General features: G+C 39.7%; 1 protein-coding gene across 22 annotated transcripts in view; it reads left to right on the top strand.

Annotated features, from left to right (window-relative positions):
• map2 (microtubule-associated protein 2) overlaps positions 1-21,356 on the top strand; it is a 258,873-nt gene that overhangs the window by 212,636 nt on the left and 24,881 nt on the right. For 19 of the 22 annotated variants that reach the window (XM_072578789.1, XM_072578787.1, XM_072578798.1 and 16 more), the window contains 6 exons: positions 485-4,897; positions 5,083-5,286; positions 5,552-5,683; positions 6,274-6,350; positions 17,615-17,785; positions 21,197-21,344. In XM_072578789.1, the coding sequence (XP_072434890.1) occupies positions 485-4,897; positions 5,083-5,286; positions 5,552-5,683; positions 6,274-6,350; positions 17,615-17,785; positions 21,197-21,344 (5,145 nt within the window). The remainder of the gene's footprint in view (positions 1-484; positions 4,898-5,082; positions 5,287-5,551; positions 5,684-6,273; positions 6,351-17,614; positions 17,786-21,196; positions 21,345-21,356) is intronic. The other 3 variants (XM_072578800.1, XM_072578799.1, XM_072578791.1) reach the window with 2 other exon arrangements.

Here is a 21,356-nt window from a genome sequence, read left to right as displayed (position 1 = left end):
CATTTTAAAAAGAAAGAATGAGGAAAAGGCAATTTACCTATTTTCTAAGAAAGCAAAGAGATGCATCCGAAAATATAAATAGAGAAACAAACATGCTTTTTATTCTTGAGATAAATCACAGGTCAATTAATATAGTACAGTTTTTTTTTTCATCTTACAGAATAAAACAAATACAGAATTTTAAATTTTAGAAGGTTTAGAGATTGGTTTGTGCCCTGTTTCTCTGAATTAGTGTACTGCTAACTTACATTTCTTTTAACTAAGCAGGTCTGAGAACTAGTAGCAGCTTCATAACAGTTTAGGCCCAACGCTATATTTAGACTATTTTCACCAATGCTGAATGTTATGCTGCAGAGTTGAACAAATTTGCACACTTCATTTTTATTCAATGCACACCCTTTTGACTGGGGGCAAAAATATTTGAAATGGAATGGTTTTCCGTATTAATAACAGTTAACTCTATGCATGCAACAACCTACTTTAGATATGCTTTCAGCCACGAAGATGTACAAGCTGTCGACAAGCGGAGAATCCTCTGTTACTTGTGGGGAAAGACCGTCGTTGCAAGAAGTGCCAGTGACAGAAGTCAAAGATAAGAATATTCCTGAACAGCAAAAATCTGACCTATCACCTTTATCAACACTGAATAAATATAATGACGATGGCATTCAAACAGCAGAGGAAGCTGCTTCCAAGAAGCAGGATTTAACTTCAGCAGCTGATTTGCAAACAGAATCTGTTCCTATTTCATTCAAGAAAGCACAACCTCTAGAAGACTTAGCACTTTCTAATGTTGAAACCACTACTAGCCATCATGCAAATTCACTGCAACGCAATGTTTGTGAAGATGAATGCATTTCCATGGTGGCAGCAGAGAATAAAGCTATCCAAATGCAACCAGATTCTGCGAAGAAAGCAGATGAAATCTTCAAACCACAAAATACTCTTGAAGATGCATTGCCTGGAAAATCTGTTTTAGATCATAGTAAAAAAATTCTTGATAGTTTTGAAACTCCAGATTCATCAAAACAGTCCAGTACGGGGATTTCAGATACAGATATCTGTGCACAAGATGTTGAAATAGCTGCTGCAAAAGATTCATTGAATGATAGCGATGGTGTTTCACAAAAAGAGCAGTCGGCTACAGGAATGACAGTTACTAACGATAATTATGTATTACCACCTCTGGAGGAAAAAATAGATTTGGTTGCAATCACCACTTCAGTCATTGAAAGCAAAGTGCAAAATGTGCTCCAGGAAAACCAACAAGTGCATGAGGAATTGCATAAAGACAAATTACCTGTAATTGCGCACAGCGCAATTGAAGACCAAGCTTTAGAAAGTTCAAGTGATAAAAGGAAAAATACGCCTGATACAATAAAGCTGGTTGAACATATAGCTGATGTATTTTCAATGCCAGAGGACAGATTGGAATCTGTTGAATACAGCTCCACAGACAGTGCACAACATCATTTTGAACATTTGAATGGAAAACCAACAGTAGAGACAATGTACAGTACAACAGACTTATTACAAACTGAATACTCTAAACATGCGTCTGATCAACAACCGACTAACCTTCCCTTTAAGGATATTGGTAAAGCCAGTGTTGAAGTATCAGAGGTTTATCAGTTGCCTGATGCTATGACTGTCCAGTCATATGTGGCAGAATCTAAACTAGATGTACAACATGGTATGCATCCCATTACAAGTGATTCCCTTTTAAGTCATGAATCTATGCTTGAGAGGGTTAAACAAGAGCCATGTAGTATGGATTCGACTATCAAAAAAGTTGATGATGCACCTACGAAAACTGAAGAAAAAGATATTCAACGAGAGAAAGTTAAAGAGAAAGAAATAGAACCTCAAAATATATGCCCATTATCAGATTCAAATGTTTATTCTGATAAAACTGTCCGAAGCTTCACTAGTACAACAATCCAAAACAAACAATATGACACCTTTACTGTGTGCTTGAAAGAGAAGGTGGAGGAAAATCAACCAGAAATATCAAAATATTTTGAAACATTTGTTCTAAAAGATGATGGTGAAAATGGTACCAAACCACCTGAAGGTGGTTATTATGAAATGACCATTACAAATGAAAAGAATTCAAGGTTTCCTCATGTGGTGCCACAATTCTCTGACACCCTACATGAAAAATCAGAAGTGGATGCCCACAAAGTTGAAAATGATGTATCAGCTGAAGGAATTCATTATAGCACTCTTGCCCAGACATCTGTGCCTCCTGTTGATGTGCAGGCTAAAGTGCTGCCTGCTGATGTACAGGCTAAAGCGCTGCCTCTTGAAGATAAATTCACTGTGGAAATTGAAACTCCTTTACCTATTCAGCGGAGCCATCTAGCCAAAGAGGAGCTCCCCACAGTAATATCTCAACAAACCAATTCTAGTGCTGATGCAAATATTGACAAAGAACTGCAAAAGCTAGTGCTGAATTTGCCTGCAGCACCTTTAGATTCAATAGCACTGGAGGTGGAAACTGAGAGCCAAGGTCCCCCAGAATCTCTGTCTCCCTTGGCCTCTGATATTCTTGCCTGTACCAGAGGAATGAGTTTAGAGGAGTCAGCAGAGTTCTTTCCAGTAACTACACCTGCTGAGGAGAAACAAGTTTATTTTCCTGTTGAAGTGGAAAAAGATAAAACTGTATCTGTTTCTAAAGAAAAATCAACTGAAGAAAGCCTAAAATTAGATGCTCAGTTTGCTTATCCCCATGCTTTGAAAGATGATTACAAAAATGACACTGTTGTGGTTCCTGACTTGCCTGAAATGTTGGATTTAGGAGTTACTAGAACGAGACTGAGCTCAGAAGGTACAGAAACAGATGTGGTTCGAAGAGCATCCATGCCTTGTGAATCTCCTACCGAAAATATAGCTTCTGGCTCAGAGGCTTTAACTGAAAGCATCAAATTGATTATTAAAAATGTTAATCAAGCAGAGGAAATGGGCTACTGTGTTTTTGAATACTCTGCTCCCTTACCAACTCCTGAGGAAGTTAAAAGTCCACTGGAGGACGGCAGCATTTTCCTGCATCAAATTCGCGCTGCTTCTCAGCCTATAGATGAGGAAAGTATTCGACGGCAAATAGATGTAAATAAGCAGAAAGAAGATTCCCATTTTAGAATTAGTACCTTATCAGAAGACAGGGAGTTAAAAATTGATACTATTTTGGAAGCACAGTCAGAAGTCAAGACTGATGAAACAGTTTTGTTAAGTGTTTCAAACCAAATTGCCAAGTCTGAACCAGACCATTTACCTGAAGACCCTGCCCTGAGACAATCTAGCACTCAAAATGAATCCATTACCATTGATGCTCAGAAAGTTCCAAAAGATGTTTCTCCAATTAAGCTTCGAGATGATAAAACTGAAAATGTCAATGAATCTAATGATCTATTTGGTTTACAGAGTAACGTAGTTTTGCAAACATCTTTGAAAGCTGAATTTGTTGATTACAAACTGTCTGAGAAAGAGACTTCTCCCCAGGAACATGTTCAATCAAACTTGGTAGATAAACCAGGGCCTAGCTTGCCCAGCGACGTTACTGTGGAAAGTTTCAAACTTAAAACTACCGATCGTCAGCAACCTGAGAGAAGTGTTTTGGTTCAAGAACAAACTCGACCCAAGAAAGTCTTGGAAGATAAGCCAAGGCCCACATTGCCCAGGCAGGATAATGTGCTAGATGTAGATATAGAAATAGATAGCATAGATCACACAATTTTCCAGCAGACCCCTCCTATTCAAGACTCAGTTCAATTTAAGAATATCTCAGAAGATGAATCCAGGCCTAAATTGCCTGCTGAGGAGATTGTGGCAGAAGCCCTTTCTCAGGAAGGATCTGAGAAAGCTGTGTCTGCTCAAGAGCTTCCACAACATCAAGAGACTGTGGAAGCTAAATCTAGTCCACTCACTAAGGCTGACATATTGGAAACTGGTATAAAAATGGAGACTGCTGATAAAGTCTTAAGTAAGAAAACTCCTGAAAAAGAAATCACTCAACTCTCAGAAACGATGATAGCTTCAACTGAGCCTAATTTGCCTGGCAAGGCTACAGTATCTGAAGTAAGTTTTGAAGTGGAGCAAATTGACCAGGTAGCTGGAAAGGTTGCCCCTGCTCCAGAACCAATTCAGCTTAACAATATCATGGAGGATGACACTAAGCCCCATCTTCCCAGTAATGATATTGCACCAAGCGATGATATAGAAATCGTGCATTATGATCACAAAGTAATTGAGAAATCATCTCCCACGCAAGAAATTATTCAAACTGAGAAGGGAGTGAAAGATGTTGTAATGCTCGGTTTGTCCAGCGATGTTGCTGAATGTGTAATAGCCCCAACTGAGCAAACTATGGAATGTAAAACTGGACCTGCACCAGGTAAAGTTTCTGAAGCAGAATCTGGTGATCAGCAAATCCTTGTTGTTTCAGTGCAAGAGCCAGCTGAAGCTCAGCAAACCATGAAAGAGGAAGTTAAGTCCAATTTGCTGTTTGATGTTCCTGTGCCGGAAATTGTTCTACATGAGGACCCGGGTGACTATGAAGCATCTGAAAATACCCGTGTAGAAGAGGAGGAGAGGGGAATTGTGGAGTCTGTCATTACAGTAGAAGATGACATTATTACAGTTGTTCAGACTACACTAGAAGGAGGAAAGGATGTAGGGCATAATGTGAGATTTGCCATGCCTGATGATGATGTTGAGGATATTTTTACCCCTACTGAACAAACCCGGTCAACCGAAGGACAGTCTTATGAATCGCCTGCAAAAGCTGTCCAAATTGCAATTATCCCGGAGAAAATTGAAATTCCTACAGACTTGAAAGAAGACGAAAGTATTGATGAATCAGTAATGGACACAGACAGCCTATGGATGGATACTCAAGGTGCCTATAAAGCCTTAATAGCTATCAGCTATGACTAAATTATAAAATCTCTATTAAAAAATAAATAAGTATTGTACTTTATTATAATATATTACTTAATATTACTGAATTTTAAAAAAAACTTGATTTTTATTTGTATTTGAGCCCTGTTGCTATTGGTGATTTCTTGCACTTTAATTCTGCAGATGAAGAGAGTATCATACTATCACAACCAGCTGCTGTTACTAAACAGGAGAAGACAGAGAAGGAATTCATCAGCCTGTCTTCAGACAAACCTAGGAAAGGCAAGGTGTTAAAAACTGGGAAAAACAGAGTTTCCACACCTGAGAGAAAAATAATTAAAAAAGATATCAGTACAGTCTCCAAAGAAGACAAGAAAAGGAGAAAAGGTTCATACAAAAGAAGCATTTTATGTTTTGTTGCATTTTTGTGACGTGAGGTGGTTGTACTGTGCCTATGTAATAATATTATGTTCTCTGAGAAATTTGACTGTAGAAGTTTTAGATAACAATAAACAATAACAAGAAGTAGTAATATCTAATTTTCTAAATTCTTCCTGATTAATTTCTTAAATTAAAAGTGGATATTGATCATTCCACCTGACCTAACACATTGTTCCTGTCCTCATATTTGCTTTTGTTTTTCCTCTAACAGCCTATAAGAAGTCTGAACTTACTAAAAAATCAGAAATTCAGACCCGATCTCCTTCCAGGAAAATCATTTTAAAACCAGCTGTAAGATATCATAGACCAACTCACGTTCCTTGTTCTAAACGGAAGCAGACAGGTGACTGTGTGAACCCTGCAATGTGGCTGGCAAACATGGACTTCATTGCTCGACTGGCTGTTTCCTTGCACTCTTTTATTTTTCAGCCATTGGGCTTTTGCAAGTTTATCTGTATTCAGTGCTTTTCATTTTTCCTTTCTACAGCAGTCATGATCACACATGCTTGTCGTGCACAAGCTTGCAAGTACTGTGGTCTTAACCTTGAAGTGGTGGCATAATTCTTATTGTGAAAGTTTGCATAAATTGCTGTGTGCTGGTGGGAAAGTGTTGCAACCTGCATCATGATATCCATTCATATTAATTTCTCGTGTTTCAAGATATTCAGGAATAACTTGCTTGACATGCAATTATGTTTTCCATTTGTATTTTTTTAAGAAATAATTTATTTTTAAAAAATTTACAAAGATTTCCTCCCCACTGAGCTTTTTTTTGTCAGTTTAGGTAATTTGTACTTCACTCCGTTGCTTCCCATCCCTTATGATAACACTGATTTTAAGTCTTCTGCTTTCATTTGCATCTTGATTTCTATCTGACTGTCATTTTTGTGGCAATTAATGTTGTATTCTAAACTTAGCATTCTTTTTATCCAGCTTCTGGAAGTGTTGAAGGTGCCTATGTTATAGACCAGAAATTCTCTGTTGCTAAGCAACCCAAGGAAAGAATGACAGTAAGTAAATTAACTGATAACTGCATCCTATGGTATGGATGGTGCACTAATTTCTGCAACGTTTGAAGTTTTAATTCTTTTAATTTTAATGAAAATCACTTTTGTGGAAAGATTTATATTGTCAAAGCCAAACTAATTCTTAAACTGTTCAATGTTAGCTTCAAATATGATAGATCTACAGAAAATAACATTATTTTCTGCATGCACTCTACCTTTTAATCTAGCTTCCAGAGTTTTCTCGTTCACAGTATTAAGGTGTGGAGGGTTGTGCATCGAATCAAGCTCATACACTCAACTGGAAGGACCCTGAAGGTTGCATCACAATATCTTTATCAATTAAATCAGCAATCGGATCTTATAAAATACAGGAAAAAAAAACAAAGAACAGTAGATGTTGAAGATCCGAAACACACACAAATCGCTGAAAAAGCTCAGCAGGCCTGGCAGCTTCTGTAGAAAGAAAGTGCAGCTTCGGTCCAGTGATCCTTCGTCAGAACACTGAGGAAAGATCACTGGACCCGACACATTAACTCTGCTTTCTGTCCACAGATGCTGCCAGACCTGCTGAGTTTTTCTGCCAGTTTGTTTTTGCATCTGAAGTGCAAGGTGGGTAAAAGAGAAAAGAAAAATTAAATGTTTAACTCAGGAATATTGCATCCAATTCTGTGAACTAGGTAATGTTGGTCATTTTCCTAAACTTTTACAGAGTAGATACAGTATAAAGAAACTTGCTTCCAAAAAAGTATGGATTTTGAGAAATCTGGATATCCCAATATATTGTGCATAAAAATTTTACAAAACTATTCATACTCTGCCAATCACTACATAATAAACCAATTATTTCATTACAGATTCAAATTTACACTTGTGACATTATAATATGGATTGTTAGAATTTCAGCATTGAAAATCTGAAAACATTGTTGATTAATCACCTGATTTGTTTCTCAAAAATCAAAAGAAACCTCTCTTTGCCTGTCCATTGTCTTGACTTCATCTTATGCTTATTTATTGCTTTTGTTTATTTTCCACCAGTTGCCTTATTTTTATCACTTATTTTCTTTCTATATGATCCTCAAACATTTTTGTTTTCTCTATATTGCCATTCAGAATTTATTACTCCCACTCGTGTCCGTCTCCATTTCACAGACTTTTTTTTGTCTTTGAATTTTATTTCTGCTCTCTACCCCTTGGGAACAGTACCATAATTGGAAATAAATATTCCAGAGTGCATAACATTGCAAAAAGACAGGAGGAGGAATGGCCCTCACAGTAGAGGATGATACAAGTACCATCAGAACCTTAGGAAGTAGAAACATAATGGGTGGAGATTAGTGAGAAAAAAGGATCAGAAAGTCTATGTATGTAGACTTCAGGCCCCAACCAATATCCATACTGTTAGAGTGAATTAAGCAAGAATTATTTGGAGCATAACAGCAAATACAATGAAATAGTTTTAGGGAAATAGTATATTGACTTAGAAACTTGTGCCAAATTAATTTGAGAGATGAATTCTTTGAATGGATTTGTGATCATTTCTGAAAACAACTTGTGAAATAAGTTAGGAATAAAGCTCCCTTAGATTTGGTATTGTGCAATAAAGCAGGTCAAGTTAGTAATCTCATCTGGATCCTTTTTCCAATAACTATCACAATAGTTTTGGTAGTATAAAATGTGAAAGTTGCTTTAAAAAATACATTTTATTGAGGCTTTTATCTTGCACACATTAGGGTAGTTCATGTGAAATACCAATAAAAAGCAGCTTTGCAAATGCAGCTTTCCAAATGCTCTAAGAGGAGACTGCTGATTCATTGCCAAGTGGACTCCAAGTTTTAAAGGTGTTACCATGGAGAATGGGAGATAGTGACTGAATTTAACTGTCTTGTGTTGTCTAATTTAAACTATGCAGACTGACTGATATGGATCATTTTTCAAGGCAATGTCTTGACCACAGAATGACTGTCACCAGTCCCGCTGAGTTGAAATAAGAGCAATGAATACAGATGTTCTTTGTCTGCAAAGAACAGTACCCTCTGTACGTTAAAGGTACTTTTGAGTAGATATCCTAAGTTGTCAGGATAATTATTTGCGCATGCAGATTATTTACCAAATAAGGGCCAATCATGAAAGCACATCTAATGTTGGTCAATTTTGAACTTTACTTCTGGAGCCATGACTCACCTTCTCTCAGCCTAGTAAAATACCTTCCTATTTCTCCCTCTTTTTTAGCTTTGACAAAGGGTCAGCTAGACTTGAACCATCAGCTCTTTTCTCTCCTTCCAGATGCTGCCAGACCTGCTGGGATTTTCCAGCATTTTCTCGTTGGGTATAGTCAGTGTCTTGCAGGAGAAAGTGAGAACTGCAGATGCTGGAGATCAGAGTTGAAAATGTGTTGCTGGAAAAGCGCAGCAGGTCAAGCAGCATCCAAGGAGCAGGAAAATCGACGTTTTGGGCATGAGCCCTTCTTCAGGAATGAGGAAAGTGTGTCAAGCAGGCAAGATAAAAGGTAAGGAGGAGGGACTTGGGGGAGGAGTGTTGGAAATGCAATAGGTGGAAGGAGGTCAAGGTGAGGGTGATAGGCTGGGGTGGGGGGGGAGAGGTCAGGAAGAAGATTGCAGGTTAGGAAGGTGGTGCTGAGTTCGAGGGTTGGGACTGAGACAAGGGGGGGGGAGGGGAAACGAGGAAACTGGAGAAATCTGATTTCATCCCTTGTGGTTGGAGGGTTTCTAGGCGGAAGATGAGGTGCTCTTCCTCCAGCTGTCGTGTTGCTATGGTCTGGCGGTGGAGGGGTCCAAGGACCTGCATGTCCTTGGTGGAGTGGGAGGGGGAGTTGAAATGTTGAGCCACGGGGTGGTTGGGTTGGTTGGTCCGGGTGTCCCAGAGGTGTTCTCTGAAACATTCCGCAAGTAGGCGGCCTGTCTCCCCAATATAGAGGAGGCCACATTGGGTGCAGCGGATGCAGTAAATGATGTGTGTGGAGGTGCAGGTGAATTTGTGACGGATATGGAAGGATCCCTTGGGGCCTTGGAGGGAAGTAAGGGAGAGGTGTGGGAGCAAGTTTTGCATTTCTTGCGGTTGCAGGGGAAGGTGCCCAGAGTGGAGGTTGAGTTGGTGGGGGGTGTGGACCTGACGAGGGAGTCACTGAGGGAGTGGTCGTTTTGGAATGCTGATAGGGGTGTGGAGGGGAGGAAAATATATCCCTGGTGGTGGGGTCCGTTTGGCGGTGGCGGAAATGACGACGGAAGATACGATGTATATGGAGGTTGGTGGGGTGGTAGGTGAGGACCAGTGATGTTCTGTCCTGGTGGTGATTGGAGGGGCGGGGCTCAAGGGCGGAGGAGATGAGAAGTGGAGGAGATGCGGTGGAGGGCATCGTCGATCACGTCTGGGGGGAAATTGCGGTCTTTGAAGAAGGCCATCTAGGTTGTTCGGTTTTGGGACTGGTCCTCCTGGGATCAGATCCGGCAGAGACGAAAGAATTGGGAATATGGGATGGCGTTTTTACAGGGGGCAGGGTGGGAGGAGGTGTAGTCTAGGTAGCTGTGGGAGTCGGTCGGTTTAAAGTAAATGTCCGTGTTGATTCGGTCGCCCGAGACAGAAATGGAGAGGTCTAGGAAGGGGAGGGAGGAGTCTGAAACGGTCCAGGTAAATTTGAGGTCGGGGTGGAAGGTGTTGGCAAAGCGGATGAACTGTTCAACCTCCTCGTGGCACAGAGGCGAAGGCGGCAGAAGAATTGTAAATTCTTCAACCAGGATTCTCGCCCACTCTCTGACGACCACTTCTCCCGCCTCCAACGCACCCCATCCACCTGGACACCCCGTGCTGGCCTCTTACCTGCCCTCAATCTCTTCATAGCCAACTGCCGCCTCAACCTCTCCACCCCTCTCACCCACTCCAACCTCTCACCCTCAGAACGTGCAGCCCTCCACTCCTTCCATTCCAACCCCAATCTCACTATCAAACCAGCAGATAAGGGAGGCGCGGTAGTAGTTTGGCGCACTGACCTTTACACAGCTGAGGCTAAACGCCAGCTCGCGGACATCTCCTCCTACTGCCCCCTTGACCATGACCCCACCTCCCACCACCAAACCATCATCTCCCAGACCATCCATAACCTCATCATCTCAGGGGATCTCCCATCCACCACCTCCAACCTCATAGTCCCACAACCCCTCACCGCCCATTTCTACCTTCTGCCCATAATCCACAAACCTGACTGCCCCGGCCGACCCATTGTCTCAGCCTTCTCCTGCCCCACTGAACTCATCTCTGCATACCTCAACACGGTCCTGTCCCCCTTAGTCCAAGAACTCCCCACCTACGTTTGGGACACCACCCAGGCCCTCCACCTCCTCCATGGTTTTTGCTTCCCCAGTCCCCAACGCCTTATCTTTACCATGGACATCCAGTCCCTGTACACCTCCATCCCCCAGCACGAAGGACTCAAAGCCCTCCGCTTCTTCCTTTCCCACCATAACAACCAATACCCTTCCACTGACACCCTCCTTCGACTGACTGAACTGATCCTCACTCTGAACAACTTCTCTTTCCAATCCTCCCACTTCCTCCAAACCAAAGGAGTAGCCATGGGCACCCACAAGGGCCCCAGCTACGCCTGCCTCTTTGTAGGATATGTGGAACAGTCCATCTTCCGTAGCTACACGGGCACCGCCCCCCACCTTTTCCTCCACTACATCGCTGACTGTATTGGCGCTACCTCGTGCTCCCACGAGGAGGTTGAACAGTTCATCCGCTTTACCAGCACCTTCCACCCCGATCTCAAATTTACCTGGACAGTCTCAGACTCCTCCCTCCCCTTCCTAGACCTTTCCGTTTGTGTCTCGGGCGACCGAATCAACATAGACATTTACTTTAAACTGACCGACTCCCACAGCTACCTAGACTACACCTCCTCCCACCCTGCCCCCTTTAAAAACACCATCCCATAATCCCAATTCCTTCGTCTCCACCGCATCTGCTCCTAGGAGGACCAGTTCCAATACCGAACAACCCAGATGGCCTTCTTCAAAGACCGCAATTTCCCCCCAGACGTGGTCGACGATGCTCTACACCGCATCTCCTCCACTTCCCTCTCCTCTGCCCTTGAGCCCTGCTCCTCCAATCATCACCAGGACAGAACACCACTGGTCCTCACCTACCACCCCACCAACATCCATCGTCATTTCCGCCACCGCCAAACGGACCCCACCACCAGGGATATATTTCCCTCCCCTCCCCTATCAGCGTTCCGAAAAGACCACTCCCTCTGTGACTCCCTTGTCAGGTCCACACCCCCCACCAACCCAACTTCCACTCCTGGCACCTTCCCCTGCAACCGCAAGAAATGCAAAACTTGCTCCCACACCTCTCCCTTACTTCCCTCCAAGGCCCCAAGGGATCCTTCCATATCCGTCACAAATTCACCTGCACCTCCACACACATCATTTACTGCATCCACTGCACCCAATGTGGCCTCCTCTATATTGGGTAGACAGGCTGCCTACTTGCGGAATGTTTCAGAGAACACCTCTGGGACATCCGGACCAACCAATCCAACCACACCGTGGCTCAACACTTCAACTCCCCCCTCCCACTCCACTAAGGACATGCCGGTCCTTGGACTCCTCCATTGCCAGACCATAGCAACACGACGGTTGGAGGAAGAGCGCCTCATCTTCCGCCTAGGAACCCTCCAACCACAAGGGATGAACTCAGATTTCTCCAGTTTACTTGTTTCCCCTCCCCCACCTTTACTCAGTCCCAACCCTCGAACTCAACACCACCTTCCTAACCTGCAATCTTCTTCCTGACCTCTCCTCCCCCACTCCGGCCTATCACCCTCACTTAACCTCCTTCCACCTATCGCAATTCCAACGCCCCTCCCCCAAGTCCCTCCTCTCTTCCTTTTATCTTAGCCTGCTTGGCACGCTTTCCTCATTCCTGAAGAAGGGCTCATGCCCGAAACGTCGATTTTCCTGCTCCTTGGGTGCTGCCTGACCTGCTGCGCTTTTCCAGCAACACATTTTCAGCTATAGTCAGTGTCTTGTTGGGAGCAGTTGAAGGGAATATACCACTTAATTACATCAGAGTCTACTTGCCAACTCAATTCTTGCACTACTCTTGTTTAGATGATGTTTTCCCTTTGGTTTTACTTGTGGTTTTCTTGGGGTATAAAGGAACTAGTAAGAGAGCGCTTCAGTTAAGTCACATCAACAGAGAAAGATGCATTGAAGAAATCTAAGGAGCTAACAGCTACGAAATGACCAAGACTTGACAGCTTTCATTCTTAAGGCTTTAAAAGAGGTAGCTGCAATGATAATGGTTGCACTGGTCGTGATTTCCCAAGTTCCTTCTATTCTAGAATGGTTGCAGTGATTTGAAAGTTAGCAAATATAACTCCACTATTGAAGAATGGAGGAGAGACAAAATCCATAACTGCAAATTAGTTAACCAGATATTGTTAACAAATAAAAAGTCATATTTTGATTAGACAAAGTCAACATGGTTTCACGAAAGAGAAATAGTGTTTCAAATATTAGAGTTTTGAGAGTATGCAACTAAGAGGTAGCTGAAATGGAATTCACCTGGATTTTCCAAAGGTATTTTTAAAAAAAGCTGCACAAAATGCTAATACACAAGACAAGAATGCATAGATTTGGATGTAATCGATCAGACACATTCAGCAGAGTTTAGTACAGCCCACCAAAGGTTTGAAGTTGTGTTGGCATGTTTAATCTATCAGGTGACCTGTCAGCATTTTTCCACTGCAGTTATACTAGTGGTGGGTGATAGCTTTGGGTAACCACTATGTCTTGCTAGTTTAAAGACATAATCCTACTGCTACCATTTACCTGGCAGCACGAGAGGCCCAGGCTAAATGCCCAGATCGTCAGGTTCACCAGCGTAGTTTACTGAAGTGTCGGTGAGCATCCTGCCTTAACTGGCCCTATCTAGGTCCGTTGGAGAAATTCTTAAGGTGTAGCACTGCTGCTTCCTGCACTCCCCGTCCCACCCCACCAACTTGCAAATGCTGAGAAAATTCTGATCCATCGAAACTCATCATCTCATCGTGCAAGTGGGTGCCCCATCTCATCTAAACCTACTGTAGTTTTGTGCACCTCAATCAAATCTCCTCTCTATCTTCACTACTCCAAGGAGAACAAACACAACTACTCCACCCTAACTTTGTAACTAGTTTTGCTCATAACTGGAAGCATTCTAGTAAATGTCCTCTGATCTCTCTTGAGGGCTCTTGCACTCTTCCAAAATGTAATGAGCAGAACCAGATGCAATACTTGAGTTGTGGCCCATCCCAAGCTTGCTGCAGGTTTAGGAAAATGCAATTTTCTTGTATGAAACACCTCTCTTTGTGAAGCCCAAGACCCCATTTACTTTATTAATTACTTTCTCATAAGATCTCGCCATCTGCAAAGGTCTATGCAGATGAATCCCAGGGTCCATCTGTCCTTACACACACTTTGGAAAAATGCCATTCAGTTTATATTCTGCATCCCTTCTGTAAAAATGTTTGGCTCATATATTTTCAAATGCATTGACCTATGAACTATGACCCCAAAACTCCTCCATTTCACCACTTGCTCACCTTAGCATTGAATAAGCATTCTTTAAGGGACAGGAAATGAAGAGTAGGAAAAACAGTATTTTCAGGTTGACAGGCTGCAACCTATGGAGTTTTGTAAGTGCTGGGTCGTCGGCTACTTATATTCTATATTAATGATTTAAAAGATGAGACTGACACAACAGATCTAAGTTTACTGACCTTGCGAAGTTCAATAGGTATGGAAGCTGAGAGAACTACACAAAGCTGCCATGAAATATGAAGAAGTGTAGTGAATGGGCCACAGTGACTAATGTTGGGCATGATATGGGAAATCAAGTTCTTTGTCTCAGCAGTAAGATCAGAAAGGCAGAACATTTTGCAAGACATAACCTTTCTAAACACTTCTAAAACTACTAAATGCTAATGTTCAGAGAGGCTTGGGTGTACTGGCAAGGAATACAGAAAATTGGCATGCAGACACATTATACAGGAATGTGGCAAATATAATGTAGAAATGTGGTGAGATCACATCTGGAATACAGTGTGCATATTTAAGGAAGGATATATTTGTATTGAAGGTGGTACTGTGAAGGTTCAATGAATTTATTAGTGAAATGAAAGGATTGTCCTATTATGGCAGGCTGAGTAATTAGTGTCTATGTTCTCTGGAATTTGGAAGAATGCGAGATGATTTCAGCAAAGAATGCAAGATTCTAAAGAAACTTGACAAAAGTAGAAATTTGTGTGTCCTTTCCCCGACAGGGAATTCTGGGGCATAAACTCAGGATGGGAGCGTGATCACATAGGATTGATTATAAGAATTTCTTCACTCAGGGTTGTATCAATTGAATTTTCAATAAATGTTGTAGAAACTCCATCATTGAATATGATTAAAGTTCAGGCAACTGATTTTTTTCAGGGCAAAGGCATGTTGGGAGCAGCTGTGAAAATGGAACTGAGATGCAATCAGTCATGATTATATGAAATAGTGGAGCAGCTTTGAGGGCCTGTATTGTCTATCACTTCCATTTCTTAAGTTCGTGTATCTGAATCTGGTGAATCCACGAAATTGGACTGAATGCATGAGACACCAGAAGCTGCATTCTGTATAAAGAATTTAACAATCCCAGAGCCAGCAGATCAGAGCAAATGTCCCTGCATTTCTGCCTAATGATGACGACCCCTCCAGTCCAGGTTGATGGCCCAATTTGATACTTGAGAGTCCATGAGTATCCCTATTCTTAGTGATGACAGAGGAGGAAGTAGGAGCACAGGCAGGCTTGAGGTTGCAATGGAAACTGATGTATCGCTAGACCAGAAGGCTAGAATATGTCTCCAATTACTGGGACATTAGCACAGTTTTAACATTGGTTGTCAAGCTCTGAAATGCTGTCCTCACCAATCTCTTTCATATACCACATAGCACCTCAGTGTTGCCTCATATTCCCTTGCTGCCCTCATCCCAATGTGTTCTTTCCAGTCAGCGTTCACTATGGGCAGACATCAGAAGCTATGTTTTTGAATTAATGGTAAATAACCTCTAACATCTAGTAGAGGTCTGACTCAGAAATATCTTGTGCTGAAAAGAACCTCACATGCATTAGGCTAAATGTAACAAAATGTTCCCTCGTGATCAACCTGTTGCTTAAAGATCTGTTTGACGAGCCACATCAATGGCAGCTAATCATTTACTAATGATCAATTCTGAAATGATCAATCAAAAATGAATGCATGACCTGCTTCTAAGGTAAGTGATTCTGGAGCTTTAGAAACTCAGCCAAGCATTCATAAGGGATTCAGCTATAATAACAAATCCTGAGAAATGTAAATAGTGACTATTGAAACTGAAAAAAATGTCCTATCAATCAAACTGTTTCAGGAGTAAGTATACACTGAGTGAAAGATGTTAAAATAAATCTGGGAATTTAAATTACTGCAAATTATTACATTAGAGTTCCTAAGCAGTGTTTTTTTTTGTTTCCAGTTTGAATACCAATGGAAAAAGGCTTTCAGAAACTTACGTAATTTTTTTTATAATGCTATGTTTCTTACATTTTAAGAAATGCTGGTTTTGTCACCTGGGGACCGCGGCCTAGAATTAGTCCTATTGCAGACATGCATTACTACTGAAGACCTAACCACAGGATTGTACAGACAGAATTGGTGAATGAAACCGATACTTGAAAATTGAGTTTGGGCCTGGAAGCTCTAACGTTACAATGACACGTGCATAACTGTCAATCCACTATCCTGAATTGTGTTGCATTGTTGATGGCCAAATTCTGGAGCTTGGGGTGATACCTTGTGTTTTATATGATAATTCACCTGGATATACGGCTTGAAGCCTGTCATGTTTGAGTTCTATATAAAACCATCAACTGCTGAATTTCTAAACCCTTAAATGATGGAATCATCATCTGAAGGAAATGTGAATGCTGGGGTCAGGAAAACAATGGTAGTACACTTGTATATTATGATGATGAATTATAATGTTGACCATGCTGTTCATTTAAAGTTTCTTGAACTTGTTTTCCAATAGTGAAGACTCAGACTGGTGAGCTTGTATACTGTGAGGTTAGACAGGTTAGTGGTACCTCCTTTGGCTGTGACTCCCATGATAAACCAAGTGATCAAATTGATTTGATCATGCATGAAAATGATTCCTCATGAAATCCAGAATAATAACCTACAAAGTAAGCAAAACAAAAACTTTTTGAGTCATCTTAATGTAAGCTTCTGGAGATGGGATGTTGCATTGGTTTTTTTTGAGATTTTAAATATGAAAGATTTTCAAGAACTTATTCTTGAGTTCTATCCTGTCAGTAAAGGAACTGAAGAAAATGACATCATAGTTTTAATGTTATATTGTATTACTTTTTCAATTTTGATTTTGAATATCCATATTTTTAGTGCAAAAAAATATGTTTTCCAAACATAAGTTGACTCACTATAAAAACAATCTGTTGAGTTCACACAGTTTGCTCACCATGATAAAATGCTAGTAGCAGGATATAGAGGTATTACCATATAGTTATTAATAGCTCAACATTATGGTGCATCATTTAAAGTAAATCGGAGCACTTTGCATCTCAAATTAATAAGTTGTGCTAAATATATAGCTATTGTAAAATAGAGTCAAAAGCACCATTCATTACTGCATTAAACCAAAAACTTGCAAACAGCATGAGTGCATTATACAAAAGAAAAGTGTTTTATAACGCTTTACATTTATTAATTCACCTAAAATTAGGAAATTTATAAATATGAAAAAGTATAAAACAGTCTCAGTGTGTGCTCTGCCATAATGTTGTTGCTTTGATCTTTTGAGCAGATTATGTAGAACCCAAAAATGCTTTGAAGATAACTTTAAAAATGGTCATCTTTATTATAGCACTTGATAAAAATGGATCTCTCAAACCTCTGTTATTGGTATTAAAATTTTCATTTTCCGTATAGTTTATTAAATTCTACAAAACAATTTGTGCTCTTCAATGATAAAAAAAATTAGTTGAGATTACACATAATCACAGCAACTTTAGTGTGGTTATCATTGGTAATATTTAGTTTCTAGATGAATTCATTAGAATTTTTAGGGCATGCATTTTCATGTTAGTTTAATTTATTGTACTGTAGTATTTTGTTCCATTTTATGTTCATTGTCTTATCATTTTTTTTTAATTTACTTTATATTTTCTCATGAAAAGAATTCATCTGCACTAACAAAGATTCCTACCTCAAAATTATCTTCCCTCCTCCCTGAAAGACCCAATTCTACTTATTCTGCTGCTAGAAAAGCCTTTATTGACCTAGATTATTATCCCACACAACCCTCATCGGCTGGCCCTAGAGATTCATTGACTGAACAACCCATAAAGGTAAGATGAAGAAATGGTCCATATCAGTGGCCTTATTTCTAAAATTTGAGTATTACAACTTAAAATGGAAATGCAATAATACTAATTGAATTCATTTTTGTTACCTGTCACTGTAAAAATTGTTGAAGTATTAAGATTGTTACATTTTCAGTATTCAGCCAGCTGGTTTATCTATGTATATGGGTTTAACATTTAATAAAAATAATGTTGCTATTTTCCACTCCATAAGTATAACAAATATACTTTTGGAATCTTTTGTGACAGTTGTACTCAAGCTTACATTTAATGTGACAGATTCCTTAGCTGTCATAGATTTTGTAAATTAATGAAGGGAGTTACTTACACTAAATGAACAGCAATGGATAGGTACACGGGTATTGCATAATTTAAAAAAAAACTGGTGCAATATGGGCAGGAGAAGTTCAGTGAATAAATTCTTTTACTGCCTTCAAAAATGTGTGCTGTGTTCTAATTCAGTCATAAAAGGGTATCTAACAAGCATCTTAATTGATCTAAAGTTTTGTTATTGATGATAGCAAATGAAATATTAAGTTCCTAACTTAATGCAGATACAACTTAGCTTAATTAAAAATGGTTAACGCCCATGTTAAGATCTTTAATTTGAGGATGATTTGAAACTTGGAACCATTGTGAACAGTGAATAGACAGTATAGAACTTCAAAGGACATCATCTGAAACAACAAACGTACTCAATGCAGGGAAGTGTGAATTGATCTATTTGGAAAGGAAGAGCATGGGAGAGCCAATATAAACTATTTTGAAAGATGCACAGGAGCTAGGGACTTCAATGATTTATGCACATATATGCTGAAGGTGGTAGAATACATTGACTGAGCAGATGGTAAAGCACCAAACATTCTAGGTAAGAGGCGCATTGAGTACAAAACCAAGAAAATTATACTAAACCTTTTGTAGAAACTTATTCAGTCTATACTGTTGCATCTAGTTCTGGCATCATCCTTTCAAAATGATATGAAGGCATTAGAGAACCTGCAAAAAAATCAAGGAGAATCACCTGCAGGCCAAGGAATTATGTAGATAGATAAACAAAAAGCGTTCCTGTTCGTGATACAATTGAGATCAAGTTCAAGGTAATTGCCAAATAAAGCAATGACAACATGAAAAGAAAATCTTTTCAGTGTCTAGGATTTGGAATGCAGTTCCTGAGTGTGGTGAAGGCTGATTTATTCAAGACATTCTCGAGGGAATGACATTATATATTCATTGTTTCTAAATAGTGATGTATGAGGCAAAGAAAGGGGAGTGGACTAAGATAAACTGCACCTATGGAGAACTGGCTCAGACATAATGAGTTGAATGGCCTCTTGAGTTTTAACCACTTCAACCACTCTAATACGAATTTGTTAAGTTCTGTTTCATGAATATCTGCAATGATAATTTAATACTTATTTTTGTGAGAAATGTAACTAGTGGTGCTATACAAGGTACAAATAAAATAACTAATCCATTTTACGGTTTTGTGGTCTAGGTTTTTGAGAGAATTTCATTGAATTTCCTTCAAAATGATATATAATCTTAGTGATACCAGTAATGTCACTTTTCTAACAAACATTTTGAGGAAAATTGATAACTGGATTAGATAAATGTTCCCTTATCAGCATGCTTTTCAGTATAGTGCAGTGCAGAGACATTTCATTTCCTGATGGAATGCAGATTTACCTGGAATCCATTTCACTTAATTTTCCACATACCATCTGACATGATTGATTTCCAAAAACAAAATCATTCAGTAGCCACACTTTTTTTTCTCTAAAAACCAGAAAAGAAATTCACCTTTGTCATGTACCAATAATATGGTCATCACCTGATGGACAAATTTATAAAATAACTGGTTGATTTATACACGCATTGACTTCTACAATGCATTATGTATGAGTTTGTAAGTGTATATATGTAACATATATCTTAATTTCCTTTGGGTTTGGCCATTAGTAATAGCAAGAGCACATATTTGTGGATGTAGAATGATGATGAAGGGATAGCTGTGTTGGATTTTAAATGCCTGAAATAATTATATCTTGCCTAATAAAGGAAGCTTTATATTTTAAAGTATAAGAGCAGGGAGTGTCTAGCATAATGAGATTTATGCTGAACCAGTATGGAGCACCAGTTTAACTGCAATTAAAGTAATGCGTACTGTTGCATTAGAGAGTAAGTATAGAGAAAATTTACAAGGGTGTTGTCAGATACAGTGAACTTTAGCTGTGAAGAAAGTTTAAATACACTGTTTATACTTGAACATAGGAAGCTGAGAAGATATTCACTTGATGAATAAATGTTTGCGAGGTCAAAGTAAAGTGGATAGGACTTATCTATTTTAATTAGCAGAGAAACAGATAAATGAGGGGCATAGACTTGAAATTAACTGGTGGATGAGTTAGATGTGAACTGATCCTTTATTCCATCCCAGAGAGTGTTAGGAATCTGTAATCTACTGCGTGAAAGGGTGGCAAAGGCAGAAAACCTCATAACATTTTTTTTAACTTGAATATGCAATGAAGTTTAGTATAACCTAAATGGCTCCAGATCAAGCTGGAAGATGTGATTATGCCAAATAACTTGTTCAGTTGTCTTATGCACGCCAGGCCAAATAGCCTCTTCTGCACCATGAAGTTTTCTGTTATTCTGAAACTAGGGTTACCTTGCAGGAGAATTTTTTCAAAAGATAGTTTGGTAGCCATTGTAGCGGTTGCTTGAAACTATATTATTTGCAAATCTCTGGACAAGGAAGAAGACAGAGACATCTGAATTGGTTTTGATTGTGTCGTGAAACTAATAATTCTGTCAAAAATAGGCACCTTTTTTCTTTTTAAAATATGCATAATGGTTCTAATTTTGTTTAATTTTGCTGAAGGCTTTTTCTTTAAAGTAAAGCTTTCAATGTATTTCAAGAACTACAGTAAAATGTTGTCTTATGTATTTTATACGAATATCTATACTTTATGCTGAACTAAGGAAACTATCTACAAAATTATTTAAATATGGTAACACTGCATGACTTTAAACTGAAATCTGTTCCTCTTAATTCTTTGTTTCAGATCCTTGCAAATATGTAAACTTTCAGAAATTTACTGTACTGTTGAATTCACTAGTTCCTCATTACTAATGTGTTTTGAAACTAGCTGGAACTGAAAGGGCGAATATATTGAAATCTCAATATATCTTAAGCAAGATTTGAAGGAGAATTTGCAATTTGAGGAATTATTTATTCTTGGAGAATAAGTTGAATCAGCAATCTGTCTTCACTTGAGTAGTTCTAGAGTTGATTTGCAAATACATGGAATTTTTTTTCTCTGTTTGAGGTCACTGCTATTGAAAGAAGATTACACACAGGACTTAGATAGTAATAATGCAATTTGTTCTCTGCAGGATGCTGCAATGAGGAGTCCAGAGAAGCGATCTGCCTTACCCAGACCTTCTTCAATTCTATCCACTCGCCGGGCTCCACCTGAAGAAAAAGATGCACATTTTGTTCCTGCTACAAGCCCGGTTTATCCGGCACCAAGACGACCAACAAGTTAGTTCCCGT

Source organism: Chiloscyllium punctatum, chromosome 10 (assembly GCF_047496795.1).
Source record: "Chiloscyllium punctatum isolate Juve2018m chromosome 10, sChiPun1.3, whole genome shotgun sequence".
NCBI lineage: Eukaryota > Metazoa > Chordata > Chondrichthyes > Orectolobiformes > Hemiscylliidae > Chiloscyllium > Chiloscyllium punctatum.
This window is presented reverse-complemented; position numbering and strand designations above follow the sequence as displayed.